At 39.4% G+C, this 25,800-nt stretch overlaps 1 protein-coding gene across 5 annotated transcripts in view; it reads left to right on the forward strand.

Annotated features, from left to right (window-relative positions):
• Positions 1-1,289: 1,289 nt before the first annotated feature.
• The window catches only part of LOC120539006 (myb-like protein X), a 65,974-nt gene continuing 41,463 nt past the window's right edge, over positions 1,290-25,800 (forward strand). For all 5 annotated transcript variants that reach the window (XM_039768678.1, XM_039768680.1, XM_039768679.1 and 2 more), the window contains exons 1-3: positions 1,290-1,527; positions 12,062-12,155; positions 21,288-21,380. In XM_039768678.1, coding sequence (XP_039624612.1) covers positions 12,122-12,155; positions 21,288-21,380 — 127 coding nt within the window. In that variant the 5' untranslated portion in view covers positions 1,290-1,527; positions 12,062-12,121. The remainder of the gene's footprint in view (positions 1,528-12,061; positions 12,156-21,287; positions 21,381-25,800) is intronic.

Raw genomic sequence — 25,800 nt, forward strand, 5'->3', positions numbered from 1 at the left:
ATCCCATATGGTGTTCCACAAGGCTCTATCCTGGGTCCGCTGCTCTTCTCAATCTGTATGTTTCAGTTAGGTCAGATTATCTCAGGTTACAACGTGAGCTACCACAGCTATGCTGATGACACACATCTAGTTTGGTATCATCTGCAGACTTAACCATCTGATTATTGATTATATTCTTCTCTAGATCATTCATCTGCATTAAGAAGAGTAGGGACCCTCACACTGACCCTTGATGGACACCACTTTTAATATCAACTCATTCTGAAAATACTCCTTACTCACACCTTAAGGCTTTGTGTCCTGTGTTTGAGCCAATTTTGCACTCGCCTACACATTGCCTTGAATTTCCATTTGTTTTATTGTGATCTCTTGTTCTATGCATGTCAAGTTACTCACTTTGGATAAAAGGATAAAGTAATAAAATAAATATAAGCATTAAATAACTCACTTATATTCTGTTAGGTTAGATTTTGTCTCTTTTTGTTCCTCCTTTCTTTTTTTATCTTTCTGATGTTTTTTTCTTTTCTTATCTTCTTTTTTTCTAGTTTGACTATGAAGTCATTTGTTGTATAAGTTTGGCTTGATTGTATGCATGTTATTTTCTTCAAATAAATAAATGAAAATTTAAATAAATAAATAGTTCACTGCAAGTCATGTACAATAAACTGTTTGTAATCCTGGAACACTGAACATGGAACACTGAAATGTATTCTTGATGCAGATGATGTGACTCTATGATAGCTAAAGTAAACTTAAGCAACAACAGGAAGGATGGATAAATACACACATAGATTTGCCTTTCAGGTCAAAAAATGAACTGACCAAATAACAGAAGAGACAAGTAGGTCTGTCTGACCCATGTGCTGATTTAACAAGATGAACTCTAGTAAACCAACTGCAGTCCAGCGTCCTATAGTGTGCTCTCCAAGCTGTTTCTGCACGTAAATTATGGCTGTCCTTCTAGTCTTCCAACAATTTTTCACTTCTTAAATGTAGTTTAATTAATCATTTTGGAGGATGGTCTTAAATGTCCTGTCCATGGTTCATAGCTTTAGAAAAAGTGACACCCTTTATATCTGCAGTTTTCACAAGGGAAGAGAAGCTGAGTGAGACCTGTACTACCCACAAATGGCTGTAAATTATTTTTAGCACACTGCTCCGCTGGTCACACTAGAGTACTGTTTTATAGAGTGGCAGTTTGTGAAATATACTGACTTGTTTATTCTTCACCTGTCTTCTAACCTATAACATACTGCACTGACCATGACAGACAGAATGATAAAATTTAATCAACTTTACTTGCATATGACGTTGCACAGGAAATGCAAAATGTGACTAGTCCAAAATAAGTGTACTGTATATGAGGAAACAGAAGTTCCTGTAACTTGGCTGTCATTTTTTTGAAAGAAGATAGACTGAAAAAGAGAAGTTTACAGATATGAGTGAAGGCAACACGAGGCATGCTTAGTTATGAAGGCTTAGTGTTTTTAATACTAACTCTGGAAATAATTGTAGCAACTGTTTAAGGTAAGCTGTACTGTTTTGTTATGGTACATATATCTACAGCTACATTTTTATATTACTAATGTGATGATTCAAGTGCAGAAAGATAACAAAGATACACAAAGGGGCACAAACTCTGTCTGTTTTATTATCTTTTTTTAATGAATTATGGTTAGAATAGAAAGTTATGGTTCTGTTCAGCTTCTTGTTACAATTGCATTGAGTGCTGGGCTGTGTATCAGTTAAAATATTGAAATAAAAGTGCAAAACTGCTAAATAATGTTAAGAAGACCTTTACAGTTTTCCTTTTGCTTTAAGATTTAAGTCATTTAAATTATTCTAATATTCATAAAGTCAAGTTACATCATGCAGATGAGCTGCCTAGGGATGAGGAGTGGGTACAGTAGTTGTAACTCTTTGGCTGTGTGAAATGATGGGGCTGGTGCCATATGTACTGTACAGAACTGAGAATGGGGGATCATGGGCTGCCCTGAGTTACCTGCCGAGGTCTCGTCAGTGTTTTGTCTGATTTCTGTGTATTGCTTGGAGCAGCAGAAATTTTATTCAGTGTAGGAGCTTGCATCAGTCATTTGTTGTTTATTTATGTACTGCATAGGTTTTAAGCTTTAAAATATAGCTTTGGTAGCTACTGCCATTAATATGTATTTTTGAGCTGCCGTCACAAAGAAAAATGATCATATTAGAAAAGTAAAAACTTGCAGCAAAGCCATTCCTTTGAATTTACCATTTGATCTGTTGCTTCGATAAAGTCAGCGTCTTTTAAACAGCAAACTGCTAATCATAAACTCCTTTGCTTGTTGTGTTATTAGTAAAAACCAAGGTGTGCCAGTAGATAAATGTTAAAAGAACATATTTGCTTATTTTTTTCCAGTTACCAATATAATAAAAATAGTGTAATTGTTGCCCAGTCAGGCAAAGATTCAACTCAAATATTCTATAATATATATCTTAAATAACTGGTAAGGCCTTTTTTGATAAAGCAAAACAAAATGTTCTCACTTATTTTCTAATTTTGTGAAAATTCTTTATAAGACTAAAACACTATTAAAAGGTTCTAACTATGCAAGAACAAAGAAAGCTTTGAAGCAAGCAATAATAATCACATTTATTCATAAGAGCAATAATTGGAAGCTCTAAGATCCTGAAACTAGCATACTAAGTCATTCAAAATGCATTAGTAATGCAGACATTTAAATGTGTTATAAAGAAGGACACTCCTACAGTACTGCATATTTTCTGCAACCCAGAATATACTCTTTTACAAGATGTGTGTTTTTCAAGTAACAGCTTGACACAGTTTTAAGCTAAGTAACTCACAAAGATAGAACAGATAACAGAAAACAAATGGGTTTAGTCTATTAAGTACAACTATTGTAAATGCCGAAGACTGATGCATAGGCATGCTTTAAACATTTAAGTCGTAGTATTCAGGTTAACGAAACAGTCTACTGAATCAGCCAAAAATTACAATCTGATAATGTTATAAAGAATACCACAGAACAATACAGAAAATGAGCAATTTTGTATTGTTACTGTTAACTACATCTTGATGAGATGAGAGATGAGTGGGAACTGACGATGCTGATTGTTGATAAAAGTATTGATAGCAAAGCAACATGTCTGGTTAAGAAATACTTAAAGAATTTAGAAGCACATATGAAATTTTAATAAAAGAGCTGAAGAGCATTCATTTTCCAAACCTGATTATCCAGAGCAGGGTTGAGGAGAAGGTGTAGCTTATCCCAGCAAACATTAAGCACAAGACAGGAACTAGCCGAAGAACAAGGCACTACCACAATGCTGGTTGAATACCCAAGCACAACTAACAATGACAGTTCAATTAAACTCCATGTCTTTGGACTGTGGAAGGAAACTGTAACACCTGGAGGAAAGTCTTGGGTAGCAGAAGAACATACAAACTCCACACAGGGAGCAACAAAGACTTAAACCCCAGTTGCAAGGCAACCACTTCACCACCCAAGTCCAGAAGATGGCAGAAGCAATTATTTTAGAAAATGGTGTGGTATCTGATTGCACTACTACCTCTATGCATCTGCGTACCTGCCAAATGATTAGTTACATAAATAATAATAATAAAATACAAAAATACACAAAAATTCAAACACAACTGCATTCAACAGTATTTGCAAAAAGGTCGTGTTCCATAAGAAAATGAGGAATTTGTCACCAACCAAAGGTTTTGCATGGCCTTTTAAACATCATTGTTAAATTTCGGTCATTTCCATTGCTTCCATTTTACTATTTTGTGAAATTGATTTAAACTAGCCTTGTCCTTTTGCCTTTTTATTTTCTTTCTTATTTTAAATACTTCTGTAGTGTGACCAATTAAACTAAAAAACTCAGTTTCTTCAGATCTTTCCTGATAATGTAGCTGATTAAACCAGGACATAAAGACAAAGGGATTTAGCAAAAAGAAGTGAACAAACACAAACCATGTGGTAACCAGGAAGTCAAAATGATTGTGCAACTAAAATCAAGACTTCAGGAAAAAAATCAAGAAATAAAGAATCTTAGCTAGGAGTCAAAATATGCATATAAAAAAGTAATTAAAATGGGTGCAAGAATAGTTGATGAGGATTCAATTCAAAATATGTAATGTCATTGATGTGACATAAGATGTCACTCTATGTGAATCACTTGATTGGCAACCACAGTTAAAAAGAATAAACAAACGGTGGTGCTGGGGTGTCCATGTCATTTTCAAATTGTTGTGAAAAGTGACAAGTTTATTACAACTCCAAAATCATGCACAACTACAGTAATATGTTTATATTAAGTGCTGAACGAAAATCATTATTATACCCAAACATGTGCTCATTGTCCTTATATGTCATACTGGATGTATATTTTCTAGTGTACCTTGTATTTTAGTCTTTTTGTACCAGTACTAAAAGTTCATATCACTGAAGTAAAATCACCAAGGTTTGTCCAATCCTATTTTTAATATAATGGTTCAATGTATTCTGGTGTAAATCTTTAATGAATTGAGTTTGAATATATATTTTGATCATTTTTGTGTGCAATCCCTATCTTTTTTAAACATACTGTACAAGCAAAAATGTTCTTTGTTCTCAGTTTTTAGCTTATCATAACATATCTCTCTATAAATTCAGTGTTTTCATATAACCACATCTTTGCTTTGGCTTCTACTTGTAGCCTATTAGTGACCTCTTCCCATGCTTAGTTCTAACTTTCACAGTAAAAATGTAAGAATTAAGATCCTCTTTCATAAGGTACACCTCTAATTATGGTGTTGATCCTACTTTCACACTGACCCTCAGAATCTTCCTCAATGGATTACATTTTAAGTTTGTCATACAATCTCCCACAGGACAAAAGTGTGAGACCGTCCAATTCTATACCATATATCTAGATGTTTAATAATCTTAATCTCAATTAACAGAAGACGCTATCACCTCTCTAGAATGTTGTCTCCTTGGACGGAGGCTCCCATGAGTAGGATTAAACATTGAGAAACCTTATAGCTTAACTATTGTGGAGGACTGCCGGCTTCTCATGCCGGTCCTCAACCCCAGGCCGCCAGGAGGAGCTCTCCCGACAGCAGGATCGTGCCCCGAGGTCCAGCAGGGCCTTATGGACTTTGTAGTATTTATACACAGCCCTGCTGGATAACTTGGGGATCAGCAGGAGTCGCTGAGGGGGGGGGGGCTTATGGACTCTTTTATGCCTTATGACCCGGGAGTACGTCACGGTCACATGACGGGAAGGAATGATGTGCTCCCGGGTTGAAGTGAAGAACTGATTGCGCTGACCTGGAAGGAATAAGGAACTGTGGACTGTGGGGACAGGAACACCTCCGGGTCAGGAAGTATAAAAGGATGATGGCTCATTCCAGATACTGAGCTGAGCTGGGACGTAGAGGAGCAAGTGTCTGGGCGAGGAGGAGAGTTTATTGTGTGATTTAATGATTTATGAGTAGTGTGGAAGGGTGCTTGGTGCACTGTGAAAAATAATAAAGAGTCTTGGACATTTATCCGGTGTCTGGAGTTGTACCTGAGAGTTCAAGGGAGCACTAGCGCCCCCTACTGCCACACTATATATTACCTTTCTCTGTTTTACACACCTCCTAATCTTTGTCCATTGACTGCCATCTGCCTCCAGTTTCATAATGCTCTCAAAACTTGGCAACCACTCCATTAACATACATGCACACTCTTTTATCATTTGAAACCAAAATATTGCACTTAAAAAACTTCTAAAGGCAAAAAAACTGAAAAAATGTAAAAAGAAATGCATGTTTCATAATGGTCTAGGAACAACAATATAAATGCTATAATACTAAACAACATGATAAATGCATTTACTGTACATAGTTACATTACAAGTACTATGACTACATGACCTCCACTCTATACTCTTTGGCAAAGCAAATAGATAGATAGATAGATAGATAGATAGATAGATAGATAGATAGATAGATAGATAGATAGATAGATACTTTATTAATCACCAAGGGGAAATTCACAAACTCCAGAAGCAGCATACTAATAAAAACAATATAAATTAAATAGTGATAAAAAGGAAAGTGCAAGTTAAAAAATGCAGGTATAACAGACAATATTATTGTATAATGTTAACGTTTACCCCCCCAAGAGGAATTGAAGAGTCGCATAGTGTGGGGGGGAACGATCTGTCAGTGGAGCAGGACAGTGACAGCAGTTTGTAGCTGAAGCTGCTCCTCTGTCTGGTGATGATCCTGTTCAGTGGATGCAGTGGATTCTCCATGATTGACAGGAACCTGCTCAGCGCCCGTCGCTCTGCCACAGATGTCAAACTGTCCAGCTCCGTGCCTACAATAGAGCCTGCCTTCCTCACTAGTTTGTTCAGGTGTGAGGCGTCCCTCTTCTTTATGCTGCCTCCCCACCACACCACTGCGTAGAAGAGGACGCTCATCATAACCGTCTGATAGAACATCAGCAGCATCTTATTGCAGATGTTGAAGGACGCCAGTCTTCTAAGGAAGTATAGTCGGCTCTGTCCTCTCTTGCACTGAGCATCCTTGATTAGGTTCCTATACTTCTCCTCCTACCCGCTCCTGATGCAGCCCATGATAGCAGTGTCGTCAGCGAACTTTTGCACGTGACAGGACTCCGAGTTATATTGGAAGTCTGACGTATATAGGCTGAACAGGACTGGAGAAAGCACAGTCCCCTGAGGCGCTCCTGTGCTGCTGACCACAATGTCAGACCTGCAGTTCGCGAGATGCACATATTGAGGTCTGTCTGTAAGATAGTCCACGATCCATGCCACCAGGTATGAATCTACTCTCATCTCTGTCAGCTTGTCCCTAAGGAGCAGAGGTTGGATGGTGTTGAAGGTGCTAGAGAAGTCCAGAAACATAATTCTTACTACACCACTGCCTCTCAAACAAAGGGAGAAGATTTATCAATCAAAGTACTAACCAAAGGTTATCTAGTTATATAAGCTGTTAAATGTTAGATAAATTACAGGAAATGTGAGGTCTGCTTTACAGCTTATAAAAACACTATCTACCAGTAACGGCAAACTACACGATAACCAGCAGTGAATACACTTGACTTGAGCATTCCCAGTTTTCCTACTCTTTCTCTGTACGTTTAGCATTTGTTTTCTCAGAGGTTGATGCATTTGCTGCTTCCTGAGCAGCTCTTCTTTTTTCCACCCTAGCGGCCCGCTTCTTCTCTTCTTTTGCGTTAAAACTGATTAAGTCAGTGTTTGTGTTGCAATTATTTAGTACGTTTTCTTTCATTTTCACTTAAGCAGGCATTTAAGTCTTCAATGTGCCTCAAGAATGATTTAAGATACGAAGAGGTAGAGGAAGTGACGGCAAAGGTGGTAGGGATGCTGGCCGCTGCCGAGAGTTGATTCTTCAATAAAATAAAATAAAAGTAAAAAGAGGAATAACCTTGGAGGTCAATCATCAGCAGATAGTAGACATCACGAAGTATATGTGTACCAAATTTCAGGTCAATAGGTGAAATAGTTTAAGAGCTACAGGTGATTTAAAATTCTGGAAAGACAATCAAACAGCCATCACAGTGTATTATATATAAAGATAACTGGCTTTTATGTGTGTTTAAAAAAATCAAAGTTACATTTCTTAACTAAAAATATTTTGAATAATCTTGTAAAAGCTTGAAAACTGGTATTGTGAATTTATAAGATGACAAAGATTAGCTTCTGTTTAGTGAAATATGAAATTCAAAATTTCAGCATTTGTGTTTTAGATTGTACAGTGATCCCTCGCTATATCACACTTTGACTTTCGCGGCTTCACTCCATTGCGGATTTTAAATGTATATATCACGGATTTTTTGTTGGTTCGTGGATTTCTGCGGACAATGGGTCTTTTCATTTATGCTACATGCTTCCTCAGTTTGTTTGCCCAGTTGATTTCATACAAGGGATGCTATTGGCAGATGGCTGAGAAGCTATCTCAGGAAGATATGTTTGCATTCTTTTAATTGTGAGAAAGAACTGTCATCTCTGTCTTGTCATGAGCACAGTTTAAACTTTTGACTAAAGGGTGTTATTTCATGTCTAGAGGGCTCTAATAATGTTAAAAAACGTATTTAGAAGGTCGTAAACAGGTTTTCTATACTCTAACTGTGAAAATATTAGATTTATAAATAAAGAATACTACTTCGTGGAAATTTATTTATCTGTCTGGAGCGGATCAACCGCTATAAACGAGGGTTTACTGTATAACTGTGCGGAGAATATTTATAAACAGTGTGGGAGAGTTTCTAAGGGCTTAAAATATATAAAAATAACCATACAAACATATGGTTTCTACTTCGCAGATTTTCACCTATCGAGAAAGGATTACTGTATTGATTGTTTTAAAACCAAACTGTAAAAATCGACTATTGTGTTATCATTAAACCTCTAAAGCTAGAGAAAAATATGGTGCTCGAGATTTTTTGAGGAATTCCTGTCAAACACTACAATGAAGAAATAAGCTGTACACTTCAGTCATGGTTGACTCAGGGTCCAAATAACTTTAAAATAATGGAAGCATGGTGATCTCCACACAAAATAAATCCATGGTTCAAGTTGGTGCCAGGAAGATCATGTGTAAAATGTTTAATAATGTTGACAATGTAATCAATATTGGTTACATGTCTGAAAAGGCGTGGAAAATATGAAGTTAATTTGCTCTGGTATCTTTGGTAGTGAATGTAGGAAAAGCAGTGAAAAGGCCCTCTACCTTCTGCTTCAGGACCATGTCACAATTCACACTTGTTTGTGGTTTGCAAAGCCTGCTCTGAACCACTCTGGATTAGAAGAGATGTCACAGCACTTCTCTAATTCAGATTGAATGTTGTAACTACTACCTTCTAAACTGGAAGTCCCTTCTAAACTGGAAGCCACTTTTTCTGATTTTCCATAGATAAAAATGTATTTTTAGTCTTCTAAGTCACCAAAGGAAGTGAGCAACACATAAACAAGTGAGAAAATCACAGACAAATCAGGCTTGACAATTTTGAATGAGTTAAAGCAGTTGGCAAAGGTTGATGGCACAGTCGAGTCCTACCATGAGGAATGTTCAGTAATCTTGTAAAGGTATGACCACTTGTTGGAGTGGAAGTTGTGTCAATGATGTGGTCATGATCTGTCATTTTTGCAGATGTGGTTTTTAGTAATAAGTCACTAGAGTGATATTTTGAATAAAACAAATATTTCATCCACATTTTTATGTAGTTGTGCCTAAAAATTTTGAAAGTGCATTGAATAGGAGGTTGGGAGAATGTGCTGATACAGCACCCACCACACCACAACAATCCTAGCCCCAAACCTCAAGGTACCCAAGCAAGCTGGAGGACCTGCTTGTGGGGCTAGATGCAGGTTAACGTCATACCAAGGATGAAGCAATTGCAGGTTAATGTCCTTGCTCAAGGGCCCAATGCAGTAGAGTCACATCTGGCGTTTACAGGATTCGAACCAGCAACCTTCTTATTGCCGGCACAAATCCCTACCCTCAAAGCCACCACTACACTTGAAGTGTTGAACAGGATATGGATCAATTAAGTCTCAGAGCGACTGTCTAGCTTGGCTCTCTTTCGAAAGGAATTAAAGAGATCTGCATATTAAAGAGCAAAAAATTTAATATGTACAGTATATGTTATTAGAATATCAATGAATGGGAAAATATTTTTGAAAGCAACTGTATAAATATTAAATTAATATAAAAATTAGGATTGGTATTCTACTTTTTAATAGCCTTATTTGTGACATTTAGTTTTGTGTTTCCTGTGAGCACTGGTTGTCTATATATGTTATCTGTGTAACAGACTTTGTTATGAGTATGTCTGATAATTCTCCTGAAATGCCAATAAAAGTAAAGTGCTATACTACTCTCCTAAAACTGGAAAGACTTGCATTGAAATTTCACATTTGGGTAATAGAAAAGATTGAAATGTGTACATTATAGGGCAAATAGTTTGGGCAAACAGGGAAGTAACAGATCTGAAGAAGATTTGGTCGCATGGTGAGCAAAAAAAGAGCTTTAAAATGTCACCTTTACAGAGCAGAGTTGAAGAATACAAGTGTACTATATGTTTAGAAGGGGGCTACTGTATAACTCAAAAGAACAGACTGCTCTAGATAAACATCTCATAAATGAATATTAAAAGTTAGTTTGCACCAAAGGAGTGACAAGATTCACTAAGCAGAAAAACTGAAAAGGATGCGGAGACATGATTTTCATGGGTGAGAGGATGTTAACAGATCAAGAGAAGTGAAAGGTCATCCTGACCACTTACATCTGGTGTTTCCACTCAGCAATATACACCTAAGCTATAAACACACGAGTGTCTAGGCCCATCTAGAAGAAAAAGGAAAGTAAAAATTTAAAGAAAGAAATAATATGGGTAGCATAGTGAATCTTTTGTGAACACATGGAAAATTGGCAATTGAAAAGGTCAAGGAAGAAAAACCAAACACATGGAGAGGAGGATCCTGTATGGAACAAGAGACATATTTGGAAGCTAACAAAAAAACAAAAAACAAAGATCTAAAATCACGAATAAAGTAAGATGGTCCTTATAATACTTAATCCCTTCCATGCCAACAATAGTTTACATGCTTTTTATTTGTTTTTTAGTTAATCCAAAAACTTGAGTGACACTTACTTGCCACTACTGTCTTATGCCTCTCTATACTGACATCTGCGAACAAAAGTCTTTGCTGACAACGTGGTCATTGTCATTTATAATACATTTCCCAGATGCAGTTACAGGCAGAAACAGTATAAGCAAATGCCAGGGTGGCAAATCATCTCCACATAGTGTGCACCCATTTCTCTCATCCAAATGATTGCACCCAAACAGACTTTCCCACTGGTCTTCACTGCACCTCCCACTACTGCTGCTTTCTTCTGGCTAGAATGGAGTCCAAGAAGTTTATTCTCATAGTCTCTCACAGTACAGTGAAATGAAATCTAATATTATGCATGAATGCTTCCAATGTATTCTTTAAATGCACATAAGAATATGGAATTTTACCCCAGCAAACAATATACAGTACAAAGCCTGAAATGATCCCCTGATTTACAATTAATAACCTAATTAAATAAAATAAACAATGAAATTACATTTGTAGCATGTTGACTTGGTTTAGTCAACAGCCAGCCATAACCTTTGAGTAATAGGGAGACTGGCAACCACTTCATAAGATAACCTTGGTAGTGTATCCATTATAAGAGCTGTAACAGTTTATTTAACATTGAAAATCATAATGTTTAAACATGAAGAGCTCAAAGAAATCTGCCACTTTTCTAAAAATGAAAGAAAAAGGAGGAGAAGACAGCTAAATATTAAGGTTACACACACAATATGTTACATTTTAATGTTACTCTTTTTCATTAGTTAGCTGTCAAATGAAGATAAGATCAACAGGTAGTTTACATTATTTAATGGTACATATCTTAATACATTGTCACCAGGCTGCTGCAAAAAGGCTACAATATAAAATTATTGAGTATGCTTTTTTATTACATTGATGTAGCAGAATGAATCTGGAGTTTTCATTTTGATGTCTGCAGGCATATAACTAATTTAATTGTAATTCAAGACGAGGATCGCATATTTCTTTTTGCATGTGAAAGCCTAACACTGATTACAATACCTTAATATTTATTTGCTTTTGTACTATGCAATGTATGTGCTATATCTGTACCATTTCAGAATTGGATTGTTACTTATTTCATTTAGCACTGAATATTTAAATTTCTGCCTAACAGGGAGAATGTATTATTTTACTTTGTAATTGTGTTCTGAAATAATTTGTTGTAATAAACTTGGTACTAATAGCACAGAGTTCCAAATTCATAAATACAGTTTGAGCCATTGAAAGGTGTGGGGAGGCACCTTCTGTGATTTCACCTGTAACACCAAATGATCCAGAACTGCCATTGATGTTTTTCTTATTTTGCATAAATAAAGCTATATGCAATCATTTTAAATATTGTCTACTGTATATGATTTTCATTTTTTTTTCATTGTTGCCTCCACAGCGTTTTCTGTTCCATCAATTTATTGGATCAATCCTTCTCTTTCTTGTTGATAGATGAAGCATGAATTTAAAGAATTCTATACCACATAATGAAGGTAATTATTAAGTAACTAATTAAGTAATTATATGAATATTTGTTGCAAGCAGGCTTCTTGTGATATGAACAATATTGATGTGTGAAGCTTTTGTTATTCAAAGAACCTTTAATTATTTCAATTTCTATTATACCTTAGTAATATTTTTTGTGTGAAGCTTTTACTTTACATGAATACTTTATAAATTTACAGTGCTTCTTTATTTTAGCAATGGTTGCTATCCAGCAATAGATTAATGCCACATGTGTCCTGTCAAGTACCTGATACTGCTCTGTTACCCTCCAGCTGAACATGGGCCTGAGCTGGAAAGAACAGAGTCACAAAAATAGATAGATAGAACAGATATATTTTAATTAATATAGAGTATTTCCTTACTTTTGTTTGTTAAACAGTTTTCCTTTTATGTGATTTATCATGCACCAAAGCATTCACCCACCTGTCCATTTATTTTCTAAATCCAGTCATTTGTAAGACTAGAGGCTTTTGCATCAGCATCCAGATTTAACCCTGAACAGGATACAAGTCCGTTAGAGGAACACACACAAACAGACACTGTCACTGAATTTGGATCAGTTTAGAGGGGTCAGTTAACCTAGTATGGATATCTTTAAAATGTACCTGCAGAATGTAGTGCATGGGAGACAACACAAAGGCAGTGACCAACAAGGAACTGTAACCATTGGACCATTGTGCCACCCAACTTCATTTCATTAATATTTTAATATAAAATGATTAATTGGCTGGCATGATGATGTAGTGGACAGGACTACTGTCTAATGGCTCCCCACATTTGGAATAGAAACACAGCAGGTCAGCGTTCTGTGTTGAGTTTGGAATTTCTTCCTGTGTCTGCTAGTATATTCTTAGATGAAAAGAATTTCTCACCTATAAATGTATAACAAGGCAGGGAAATGGGACCAAAGTCACATACAGCAGTGGTAAGTTCCAACAGAGATTACAAGGAATGTGGCCATGGAGGCCTGGTAGAAGGTATCAATACCCCCCTGCCTGAGAAGTGACAACACAGCTTCTGGAAAAAAGAAAGACAACAAATTGCATACGATATAAAAACTAAACATAAAGTTTACTATTTTTTTAACTTTTGCACATCTGCTGGAACATGGGGGCAGTGGTCCACTTGCTCTAATGCTGCATTCCATTTACCTTGGAAGTCAGATGTCAGAGCTAGGAATGATGTCACGCCCTAAATGACGAGGTTCCAGTAAAACATTTGGGAAAAAAAATATGAACGCGCCCAGGAAAACCTTGTTTTTTGGAATAAATAGAAATGAACAACAACATACGGTATTTTGTGCATCCAAAAAATGTAGCGAATGTCCACAGATAGAAGTTGGACAGTACTGTATGACTACTAAATGAGACACAAATAGACAGAAGTGCTAACAAATTGTATAACAGTACAGCTTTCACTAAAGAGTGCGGTATAGATTGCCATTTTGGATTTATGTCATGATCTGAAATCAGACAAACTCGGACTTGGCAGACCAGTCTTGAGTGTTCCAGTTGAAAATTCTGACTTTCCACTTGAAATGGAATGCTGCATAAATGCACAGACACTACTGTTTAATCTCGTTTATTATGGTCTTTTTCTGATTATACTGCACAACATAAATTTTGCTTCCTTAAAAAATGTTGGTTGTATATTATGGATTTGGACCTATCACATATCATTTTATTGCAATCACTTATTTTTGTGATTTCCTCTCATATTAAAAGTGTACATATATATTCTAATCAGGTACTTCTTGATAGCTGATAACAATATTATTGTTGAACCAAAGTAAATATGTTTATACTATTGATCTGCAGAGGAAATTGGCATGCACCATTGTTTAACTGATCATCATGTTTTTTATGGAACAATTGAAGCATTTATATATTTTTGGGTAAATGAGAATAATGTAGAACATAGAAGTATGGTCTGGCACTCATGACTACTGCCTGCTTATTTTATTCCTTTCACCATATTACTGCGGCTACACCCTCTACCAACAGTGGCTTGTACCTGGCCCTGGTTCCCCTAGGCCGAAGGCCAGTAATATTAATACAAACTGAGACTTCTGGACTAGTATAAAGTAATCTGATCCATACACATATGTTTGGGCTGAAACCAAATTTGTGCAATGTGGTGAATAGGTAGTCCCATTCAACCATGTCCTGTGCTTTTTCTGCATCCACAGATAGTACGATTTCTGGAGTTTTAGATTTAATGGGTGAATATATTAAATAAACATTGAAAATTACAAGCTAAGTGTCTGCCTTTAGTAAATCCAGTTTGATTTTGTGATATAAGCACATTCTCAATCCTTCTAGCTACTAGAACTAAAACTTTGGAGAGTATTTTAATGTCATAATTCAGAAGTGAGATTGGTCTGTATGATGCACATTGTAGTAAGATAGAAAAACAGAAATGAATGATTGTTGAAAAGTCTGAGACAGATTAGATTCTGTAAATGTTGCTAATAATAGTAGGGCTAACTTATTTGAAAAAAAAAATGTTATGAAATTCCACTGGGTAGCCATCAGTGCCGGCTGCTTTTCCACTTTGAAGTGAGTTTATAGCATATAGTAATTCTGAGAGTGTCAGAGGTTTATCCATTTCCACAGGACTAAGACTGCCAAGCTGTGGCATATGTAATGAGTCAAAGAACTTATTAGATTGTGTTGTATTTTCTTTAGACTGGGTGAAATATAAGGATTATTGTACTCTCTAAATCTGTCTAGGTTGTCATTGCTGTTATTACATTGCGGGCTTCCTGCTTGTGGATTTGTTGAGCTAAAATCTTATTGGCCTTCTCTCTGTGTTCTTAATAATGATATTGTGGTTTAAAGATGAGTTGTTCCATTTCTTTAATATTCAAGAGGTTAAATTGCAAAACCTTTTTTATCTTTTCTATAAAGTGCCTCATTTGGAGACCTGGCATATATAAGATCTATCCATCCATCCTCTTCCGCTTATCCGAGGTCGGTCGGGGGCAGCAGCAAGCAGAGGCCCAGACTTCCCTCTCCCGGCCACTTCTTCCAGCTCTTCGGGAGAATCCCAAAGGCGTTCCCAGGCCAGCCGGAGACATAGTCCCTCCAGCGTGTCCTGGGTCTTCCCCGGGGCCTCCTCCCGTTTGGACGTGCCCGGAACACCTCACCAGGGAGGCGTCCAGGAGGCATCCTGATCAGATGCCCGAGCCACCTCATCTGACTCCTCTCGATGCGGAGGAGCAGCGGCTCTACTCTGAGCCCCTCCCGGATGACTGAGCTTCTCACCCTATCTTTAAGGGAAAGCCCAGACACCCTGCGGAGGAAACTCATTTCAGCGCTTGTATTCGCGATCTCGTTCTTTCGGTCACTACCCATAGCTCATGACCATAGGTGAGGGTAGGAGCGTAGATCGACTGGTAAATTGAGAGCTTTGCCTTACGGCTCAGCTCCTTTTTCACCACGACAGACCGATGCAGAGCCGCATCACTGCGGATGCGCGCACCGATCCGCCTGTCGATCTCACGCTCCATTCTTCCCTCACTCGTGAACAAGACCCCGAGATACTTGAACTCCTCCACTTGGGGCAGGATCTCTCCCCAACCCTGAGAGGGCACTCCCCCCTTTTCCGGCTGAGGACCATGCTCTCGGATTTGGAGGTGCTGATTCTCATCCCAGCCGCTTCACACTCAGCTGCGAACCGATCCAGAGAGCTGAAGATCACGGCCTGATGAAGCAAACAGGACAACATCATCTGCAAAAGCAGTGACCCAATCCTGAGTCCACCAAACGGACCCCTTCAACACCCTGGCTGCGCCTAGAAATTCTGTCCATAAAGTTATGAACAGAATGGTGACAAAGGGCAGCCCTGGCGAGTCCAACTCTCACTGGAAGCGGGCTCGACTTACTGCGGCAATGCGGACCAAGCTCTGACACGGTTGTACAGAGACCGAACAGCTCTTATCAGGGGTCCGGTACCCCATACTCCCGGAGCACCCCCACAGGATTCCCGAGGGACACGGTCGAATGCCTTTTCCAAGTCCACAAAACACATGTAGACCGGTCGGGCAAACTCCCATGCACCCTCAGGACTCTGCTAAGGGTGAAGAGCTGGTCCACTGTTCAGCGACCAGGGCGAAAACCACACTGTTCCTCCTGAATCCGAGGTTCGACTATCCGGCGGACCCTCCTCTCCAGAACCCCGAATAGACTTTTCCAGGGAGGCTGAGGTGTGATCCCTCTATAGTTGGAACACACCCTCCGGTCCCCTTTTAAGAGGGGACCACCACCCGGTCTGCCAATCCAGAGGCACTGTCCCGATGTCCATGCGATGTTGCAGAGGCGTGTCAACCAAGACAGTCCTACAACATCCAGAGCCTTAAGGAACTCGGTATCTCATCCACCCGGGGCCCTGCCACCAAGGAGTTTTTGACCACCTCGGTGACTTCAGTCCCAGAGATGGGAGAGCCCACCTCAGAGTCCCCAGGCTCTGCTTCCTCGTGGAAGGCATGTTAGTGGGATTGAGGAGGTCTTGAAGTACTCCTCCCACCGACCCTAGCGTCAGTGAGGTCAGCAGCGCACCATCCCACCATATACGGTGTTGACACTGCACTGCTTCCCCTCCTGAGGCGCGGACGGTGGACCAGAATCTCCTCGAAGCCGTCCGAAAGTGTTCTCCATGGCCTCTCCAAACTCCTCCCATGCCCGAGTTTTGCCTCAGCAACAACGAAGCAGCGTTCGCTTGGCCTGCGGTACCTATCAGCTGCCTCCAGAGACCCACAGGACAAAAAGTCCTATAGGACTCCTTCTTCAGCTTGACGGCATCCCTCACGCGGTGTCCACCAGCGGGTTGGGGATTGCCGCCCGACAGGCACCGACCACCTTGCGGCCACAGCTCCGGTCAGCCGCCTCAACAATAGAGCACGGAACATGGCCCATTGGACTCAATGTCCCCACCTCCCTCGGGGCGTGGTTGAAGTTCTGCGGAGGTGGGAGTTGAAGCTACTTCTGACAGGGGACTCTGCCAGCCGTTCCCAGCAGACCCTCACAACACGTTTGGGCCTACCAGGTCTGACCGGCATCTTCCCCACCATGAAGCCAACTCACCACCAGGTGGTGATCAGTTGACAGCTCCGCCCCTCTCTTCACCCGAGTGTCCAAGACATATGGCGCAAGTCCGGCGACCGACCACAAAGTCGATCATCGACCTGAGGCCTAGGGTGTCCTGGTGCCAAGTGCACATATGAACACCCTTATGCTTGAACATGGTGTTCGTTATGGACAATCCATGGCGAGCACAGAAGTCAATAACAAAACACGCTCGGGTTCAGATCGGGGGCCATTCCTCCCAATCACGCCCTTCCAGGTCTCACTGTCATTGCCCGTGAGCATTGAAGTCTCCCAGCAAAACGAGGGAATCCCAGAAGGTATGCCCTCTAGCAACCCCTCAGAGACTCCAAAAGGGTGGATACTCCAAACTGCTGTTGGCATATGCACAAACAACAGTCAGGACCCTTCCCCACCCGAAGGCGGAGGAGGCCACCCTCTCCACGGGGTAAACCCCAATGCACAGGCTCCAGTGGGGGCAATAAGTATGCCCACACCTGCTCGGCCTCTCACGGGGCAACTCCAGAGTGGTAGAGAGTCCAGCCCCTCTCAAGGAGATTGGTTCCAGAGTCCAAGCTGTGCGTCGAGGTGAGTCCGACTATATCTAGCGGAACCTCTCGACCTCGCGCACTAGCTCAGGCTCCTTCCCCTTCAGAGGTGACATTCCCGTCCCAAGAGCCAGTTTCTGTAGCCGAGGATCAGACCGCCAAGGTCCCCGCCTTCGGCCACCACCCAACTCACACTGCACCCAACCTCCTTGGCCCCTCCCATAGGTGGTGAGCCCATGGGGAGGAGGACCCACGTTACCTCTTGGGCTGTGCCCGGCAGCCCCATGGGTGCAGGCCCGGCCACCAGGCGCTCGCCATCGAGCCCCACCTCCAGGCCTGGCTCCAGAGGGGGGCCCCGGTGACCCGCGTCCGGGGCAAGGGAAAGCGTTGTCCAAAGTTTTATCTTCATTGGAGGTTTGTTGAACCGCTCTTTGTCTCATCCCTCACCTAGGACCAGTTTGCCTTGGGTGGCCCTACCAGGGGCATAAAGCCCCGGACAACATAGCTCCTAGGATCATTGGGACACGCAAATCCCTCCACCACGATAAGGTGACGGTTCAAGGAGGAGATATAAGATCTATTCTGGTGATTTTGCTGATTAACTCATCACATTCTTGGTTTCCAAGTATGAAATAATGTGTCCTCTTAAAAATGCTTTCAGAGTATACCTGCTGAGACCTCTGAGGATACATTTGTCTCAAGGAAATAATCAATTTGCTTGGATATGGATTCTGTACAGTTCTCATCAGCTAATCACAAGGGGTTTAAAATACCAACTACGAGATTACTGTGCTGGATGCAGTAATTTAAGCTCCATGATCAGAGGATCATGGTCAGAGATTACAATAGCATCATACAAGATTTGATAGAAGGTAAAAAATTATTGTCTATGAGGAAATAATCAATTCTTGAGTAGCAATGATGTATTGGGGAGAAGAAAGAGTATGCTCTTAGATTAGTATTTAAAAACCTCCATTGCTAATAAGTTATGATCCATTGCAAACTGTGTAATTATCTTTGCAGTATTTAATGTTATCTCTGCTGCAGCGTGAGGATCTATCCAGGTCTGGATTTAACACACAGTTAGTCTCTGGCCATTATAATTTGTGAGTGTTCATATTAGGGATAGATGCAAGTACATTTTAGAAGAAACTTCTGTTTTCCATGTTAGATGCAGAGACATTTATTAAAACCAGTTTAGTATTAGATAAATTGCCCATCACCATGACATATCGCCATTCAGAATCAGATATTATCTGTCACTACAAATTGAATAGTTCTGTGTATTAAGATTCCCACACACTTAGTTTTCTTTTTATAGATGGAGTGAAAAAAATTGGCCAATCTACTCTTTTTGCAACCGAAACAGGTTCTTGCTTAATAAGTGAATCTCTTGTAAAAATACTATCTTGGCATTTAGACCTGTACTTTCTTTCTCTTTACTTCATGATTAGGACCCTAGACATTCCAGCTCACAAAGTTCACTATTTGGTCATAGAAACATTGCTTCTGAACTTTGGTTGACATTTCGTAGTCTTAGGTTAAGGTAGTACATTATTACATTTGATAGCTCTGAACTAGAGTTCATATTATTGCCAGGTGTTATGGTTATGGAGCCTATTGTATATTGGGGAAGAAGGGATAAATAAGAAATAGCAATGCTTTCTTTCTCTCCCCAAATCCTTCCATTTTGCCTATGCCAATGAGGCAAACCACACTTTGCGAAGTCCCAGATCTCTGATATGTCAAGAGACAAAGCACATCCAAAATTAAACAAATCCCCCGGCAGTCGTGTAGAGAAGGTAAAAACTGGGATATCTTATGAAGGGTACAGTCCAAATACAATAAATCTTGGATAAACAGTCTTAAACAGTCCCAATATAAAAAACCAAGAATATAATGTAAAAAAAAAACAAACTGTAAATAGCTGGTTACTTTGTTGCAGCCAAAGTGTCCCTATAATTGATGGGAGAAGGCCCTCACTGACTCATCAGTAATTCTCCCACTTTCCATATAGGTGGGAAGTTGAAATTTGGCGTGCTCATTCCTTGCAGTGTACTTACAAAAGTTAGGTATGTTTCATGTCCTATTGCAACACTCAATTGGAACGGGTGTACCCGCTAAACTGTATATATAAATAGGGGAAACCCCTCCTCACTATTTCTGCGACTTCCAATATATGAAGGAAGCCCAAATTTCCTATGCTCATCCTTTACACTGTACTTAGAAATGTTCAGTATGTTTTGAAAATGATGTTTTCTTTTTGGTGGTTCTTACCATTATGCCATAAGGAACTTTTGAACCTGACCTCTCCTTTTGACGGTTTCATTCCTTATTTCCGTTAACAGAGGATTTATTTCACGGCAGAGATGCACAAGGGCCGCCCCCAGTCCCCCTTCCTTTTTCTGTATGGCCATTGTCCTCACACTTGCCATGTGGTTGGTTCCCTGCCTATATACATTAACGACATCCCGTGCTCATGTGCCTCCTTATTCACTTCCTTACTTTCCTTAGCTGTTCGTCATGCTCACTGGAAAGACTGCTCATTCTTCTTTCAGGCTACCACTAAACCTCACCCATACTAATTCCAATTCAAACGCCTCCAATTTCCAGTAACAGACTGCTTTGCTATAACAATAAATAAGTCACAGGGCCAGACTTTAAAAAAGGTCGACATTGACTTGACACAAGATTGCTTCTCACATGGCCAACTGTACGTTGCATGCTCAAGAGTAAGCTCAGCAGACAGCTTGGTCATTTTACAGCCTAAGGGCAGAACTGTACATGTCGTTTACAAAGAGATCCTTACATCCTAAAAATGTGCATTTCTTATACACAACATTTACAATCATAACTTAAAATCTTTACAATCATTAAATTCACTCTCAATACTAAAATAAGTCTACGACAATTACATTGACAATCATGTTACATTATTTTAAAAATTTTTCCTTTTCTTTTTCATAACTTCTTTAACACACTACTTCTCTGCTGCGAAGCGCAGGTATTTTGCTGTTATCAATATAAAAGTTAAAGCTTAACAAAAAGTCAATATCTGGTTACTTTTTGATAGCCAATGTGTACATATAATTAATTGAATAAATATCAATATAATAACTGAAGCTTACACAAAATAAAAAAAACAAACTGTCAATAGCTGGCTACTTTGTGATTGCCAAAATGTATATATAATTACGCAAAATGTAGCCATAAGTACTCATTTTATCATTATTAGTATTAGTTATGCTTAATAAGTGTTAAATACTATATGTATTATTAACAGCACCAAGTCTTTAATGATTTAATGCAAAATCCTTACATTTGTAAGGATTCGTAACCATAACAAAAAATGTTTATATTTTTATGTACAATATAAAAACTGTATTATTGCAAATTATACATTTAAAAACCTACAAATATCTATCTGTTTATAAAGAAAAGACATTATTTCAAGAAAGGTAAAATTTTGTTGTATTTTTCCCTACAGAGAAAATAGATTATGATTCAATAGGAAGAGGTGCTGCATGTGTCATCATTATTGTAGGAGTCATTTGTTGCTGCTATAGAGCCAAAAAGAAAGGTACAGTACTCTTTATCTTTGTCAATAAATGTTTTAAACTCTAACTATTAACCTGGGAGTTTCTGTACATAAAAAGTATAATCTAGAGAACTGTGTCAATACAAACTATAATATATCCCATTATTATAAGAAAAAATACTTTTTAAAATAGTATTGAGAATGACCAGAAATATTCATATTCTACAAATGTGTCCTTGAGTGATGGTACGTGTACTGCAGTGGACAATCTGATATCGTCAGGTTCAAGTTGTTCTTCCAGTGCAATTATTCATCTTAAACCAACCAGATTTAAACTTCCAACACCATGAACTAGAAACTGCATAAAGACAAACAAAAAATATTTATTTTAATAAAAAAGGACCATCCTGTTAAGATTCCAAAGGTAAGCATATGTATTTGAGAATAAGGCCCTGCCTTTATGATGTCAGAGGCTCAGTTAATCAAATTAATATTCAGATTATGCTCAACAGCAGGGGTGCCCAATGCGTCGATCGCGATCGACCAGTAGATCGCAAAGGTAGTGCAAGTAGATTGCATTGCATTCAAAAACATTTTTTTTTAAACGTTAGTCTATCATATATCCTCCCTATGGCATTTGCCACTTGATTGACATACAGGGTGGCAAGTCTGAGATCTCCTTTCTTCTAACACACTGGTCATCCCACACGCACAATCAAAAACGCGAGCTACTGCAAAACCCCGGGCTATGATCTAGTTAGCCTTCCAAGTTATGTCGACTAAAGAAGGGATTTTAAAAAAAAATTGTTTGGGGAGGGTATGGGCTTTATGTGGAATTAGAAGAGGATTTTTTTCTCTCACAATGTCACAATTGAAGTGCGTGTGTCTGACCTGTCAATCTATCATTGCTATTCCAAAGAAGGAAAATGTGGAAAGGCACTTTTGAACTTCATAAAAACTACGAAACTGACTTCCTAAACTAAAATCGCAGGTAATCGGACAGCCGTCATTTTTCACTTGGCTGAATTCAAAAGCTCCTTGACTGCATTATTCGGCTCTTCTTATTTATACGAGTCAGCCTTTTCCCACATGAAGATTATTAAATCCAAATACTGTAGCGACCATAAATGCATTGAATTGTTATTGTGCCATAAAGGTTATTCAGTTATGCAAGGTACGACAACATATATTTTATGTATGAACTATACTCAGTATATATATATACTGTATATACGAGGTGTGGCAGAAAAGTAATGAGTCTGATTTTTTATTTATCAAAGTTTTTATTTTTTTCAAACATCAATGTTATCCCCTTCAAAGTAGTTCCCTTGGGCAGCTACACACCGATGGAGACGTTGTTCCCACTGTTGATAGCAGCGCTGGAAGTCTTCAACTGGTATGGTCTTCAGCATGTCCGTTACACTCTTTTGGATGTTTTCTAAAGTCCCGAAATGATGTCCTTTGAGGACATTTTTCAGTTTAGGAAAAAGGAAAAAGTCACACAGACTGAGGTCAGGTGAATAAGGGGGCTGGGGAACCACAGGAATGCCCTTTGAGGTCAAAAATTCTGTTATGGAGAGGGCAGTTTTTCAGCACCATTTTGGCACAGACCTTTCGCATGTGCAAATTTTCAGTCAAAATTTGATGAACTGTAAATCTGTTCAAATTTAATTGTTCACTCAACATTCTTAATGTTAAACGACGGTCTGATCTCACAAGAGTGTTCACACGTTCAATGTTTTCATTGGTTTTCGAAAGTTGAAGTCCTCCCTGAACGGTGTTCATCTTCAACGTGTTTTCTGCCTTCCAAAAATGATTTGTGCCAGCGAAAAACTTGAGCTCGGGATAAAGAATGTTCCCCATAGGCCTGTTTTAACTTTTCAAACGTCAGACTTGCCGTTTAATGGCACAACGTTGCTCCAAATTCCGCTTTTCCATTTTGCGTGACGCACAACCAAAAACACAACTTCGCTAATAGCAGTCACAAAAATCACGTAGTTAATGGAAGGAGTTGAAACTCGCACTGAGCTATGGGAGGGTACTGATACACGTGCTCTATCAAGGACAACAGCGCAGCGTTGCCAGATCGCTTGCAGTGTTGCCAGTCTCATTACTTTTCTGCCACACCTCGTATATACAGTATATATACACACTCACCTAAAGGATTATTAGGAACACCATACTAATACTGTGTTTGACCCCCTTTCGCCTTCAGAACTGCCTTAATTCTACGTGGCATTGATTCAACAAGGTGCTGAAAGCATTCTTTAGAAATGTTGGCCCATATTGATAGGATAGCATCTTGCAGTTGATGGAGATTTGTGGGATGCACATCCAGGGCACAAAGCTCCCGTTCCACCACATCCCAAAGATGCTCTATTGGGTTGAGATCTGGTGACTGTGGGGGCCATTTTAGTACAGTGAACTCATTGTCATGTTCAAGAAACCAATTTGAAATGATTCGAGCTTTGTGACATGGTGCATTATCCTGCTGGAAGTAGCCATCAGAGGATGGGTACATGGTGGTCATGAAGGGATGGACATGGTCAGAAACAATGCTCAGGTAGCCCGTGGCATTTAAACGATGCCCAATTGGCACTAAGGGGCCTAAAGTGTGCCAAGAAAACATTCCCCACACCATTACACCACCACCACCACCAGCCTGCACAGTGGTAACAAGGCATGATGGATCCATGTTCTCATTCTGTTTACGCCAAATTCTGACTCTACCATTTGAATGTCTCAACAGAAATCGAGACTCATCAGACCAGGCAACATTTTTCCAGTCTTCAACTGTCCAATTTTGGTGAGCTCGTGCAAATTGTAGCCTCTTTTTCCTATTCGTAGTGGAGATGAGTGGTACCGTGGGTCTTCTGCTGTTGTAGCCCATCCTCTCAAGGTTGTGCGTGTTGTGGCTTCACAAATGCTTTGCTGCATACCTCGGTTGTAACAAGTGGTTATTTCAGTCAAAGTTGCTCTTCTATCAGCTTGAATCAGTCGGCCCATTCTCCTCTGACCTCTGGCATCAACAAGGCATTTTCGCCCACAGGACTGCCGCATACTGGATGTTTTTCCCTTTTCACACCATTCTTTGTAAACCCTAGAAATGATTATGCGTGAAAATCCCAGTAACTGAGCAGATTGTGAAATACTCAGACCGGCCCGTCTGCCACCAACAACCGTGCCACTCTCAAAATTGCTTAAATCACCTTTCTTTCCCATTCTGACATTCAGTTTGGAGTTCAGGAGATTGTCTTGACCAGGACCACACCCCTAAATGCATTGAAGCAACTGCCATGTGATTGGTTGATTAGATAATTGCATTAATGAGAAATTGAACAGGTGTTCCTAATAATCCTTTAGGTGAGTGTGTATATACGAGGCGTGGCAGAAAAGTAATGAGACTGGCAACACTGCAAGCGATCTGGCAATGCTGCGCTGTTGTCCTTGATAGAGCACATGTATTAGTACCCTCCCATAGCTCAGTGCGAGTTTCAACTCCTTCCGTTAACTACCTGATTTTTGTGACTGCTATTAGCGAAGTTGTCTTTTTGGTTGTACATCACGCAAATTGAACAGCAGAATTTGGAGCAACGTTGTGCCATTAAACGGCAAGTGTGACGTTTGAAAAGTTAAAACAGGCCTATGGGGAACATTCTTTATCCCGAGCTCAAGTTTTTCGCTGGCACAAATCATTTTTGGAAGGCAGAAAACACGTTGAAGATGAACACCGTTCAGGGAGGACTTCAATTTTCGAAAACCAATGAAAACATTGAACATGTGACTTTTTCCTTTTTCCTAAACTGAAAAATGTCCTCAAAGGACGTCATTTCAGGACTTTAGAAAACATCCAAAAGAGTGTAAAGGACATGCTAAAGACCATACCGGTTGAAGACTTCCAGCGTTGTTACCAACAGTGGGAACAACATCTCCATCGGTGTGTAGCTGCCCAAGGGAACTACTTTAAAGGGGATAATATTGATGTTTGAAAAAAATAAAAACTTTGGTAAATAAAAAATCTGTCTTACTCATCTCTGCCACACCTCGTATATATATATATATATATATATATATCATCATATTATTTTTAATGTAGGTATATCATTTTGACCTGGTCATTTTAAAAGTAGCTTGCAAGCCAAAAAAGTGTGGGCACCCCTGCTCTAGAGAATTACATTGTGCCTATTATTAACTTAGTTATGTTTTTTTTCTGCCATTTATATTTTTGGTCATGACGTGTCAAACTATGCCAGCTGAACCTGAAAGTCATTTGGTACCAGCTACACAGCAAAATACTTAGTTTATAATGAATACAAGAGGGTCTTGAATTACACAGGTCTCCAGTTACTGCAATTCCACACATATGACCGAGAACCTAAAACTGCTCAATTTTTTTTCAACTGAATTTAAATTAATTTTGATCAATATTTTTCATTTTTCTGTTTATAAAAGAAACAAACAG

The sequence above is a fragment of the Polypterus senegalus genome, chromosome 11, assembly GCF_016835505.1.
Source record: "Polypterus senegalus isolate Bchr_013 chromosome 11, ASM1683550v1, whole genome shotgun sequence".
In the NCBI taxonomy this organism is placed as follows: Eukaryota; Metazoa; Chordata; class Cladistia; order Polypteriformes; family Polypteridae; genus Polypterus; species Polypterus senegalus.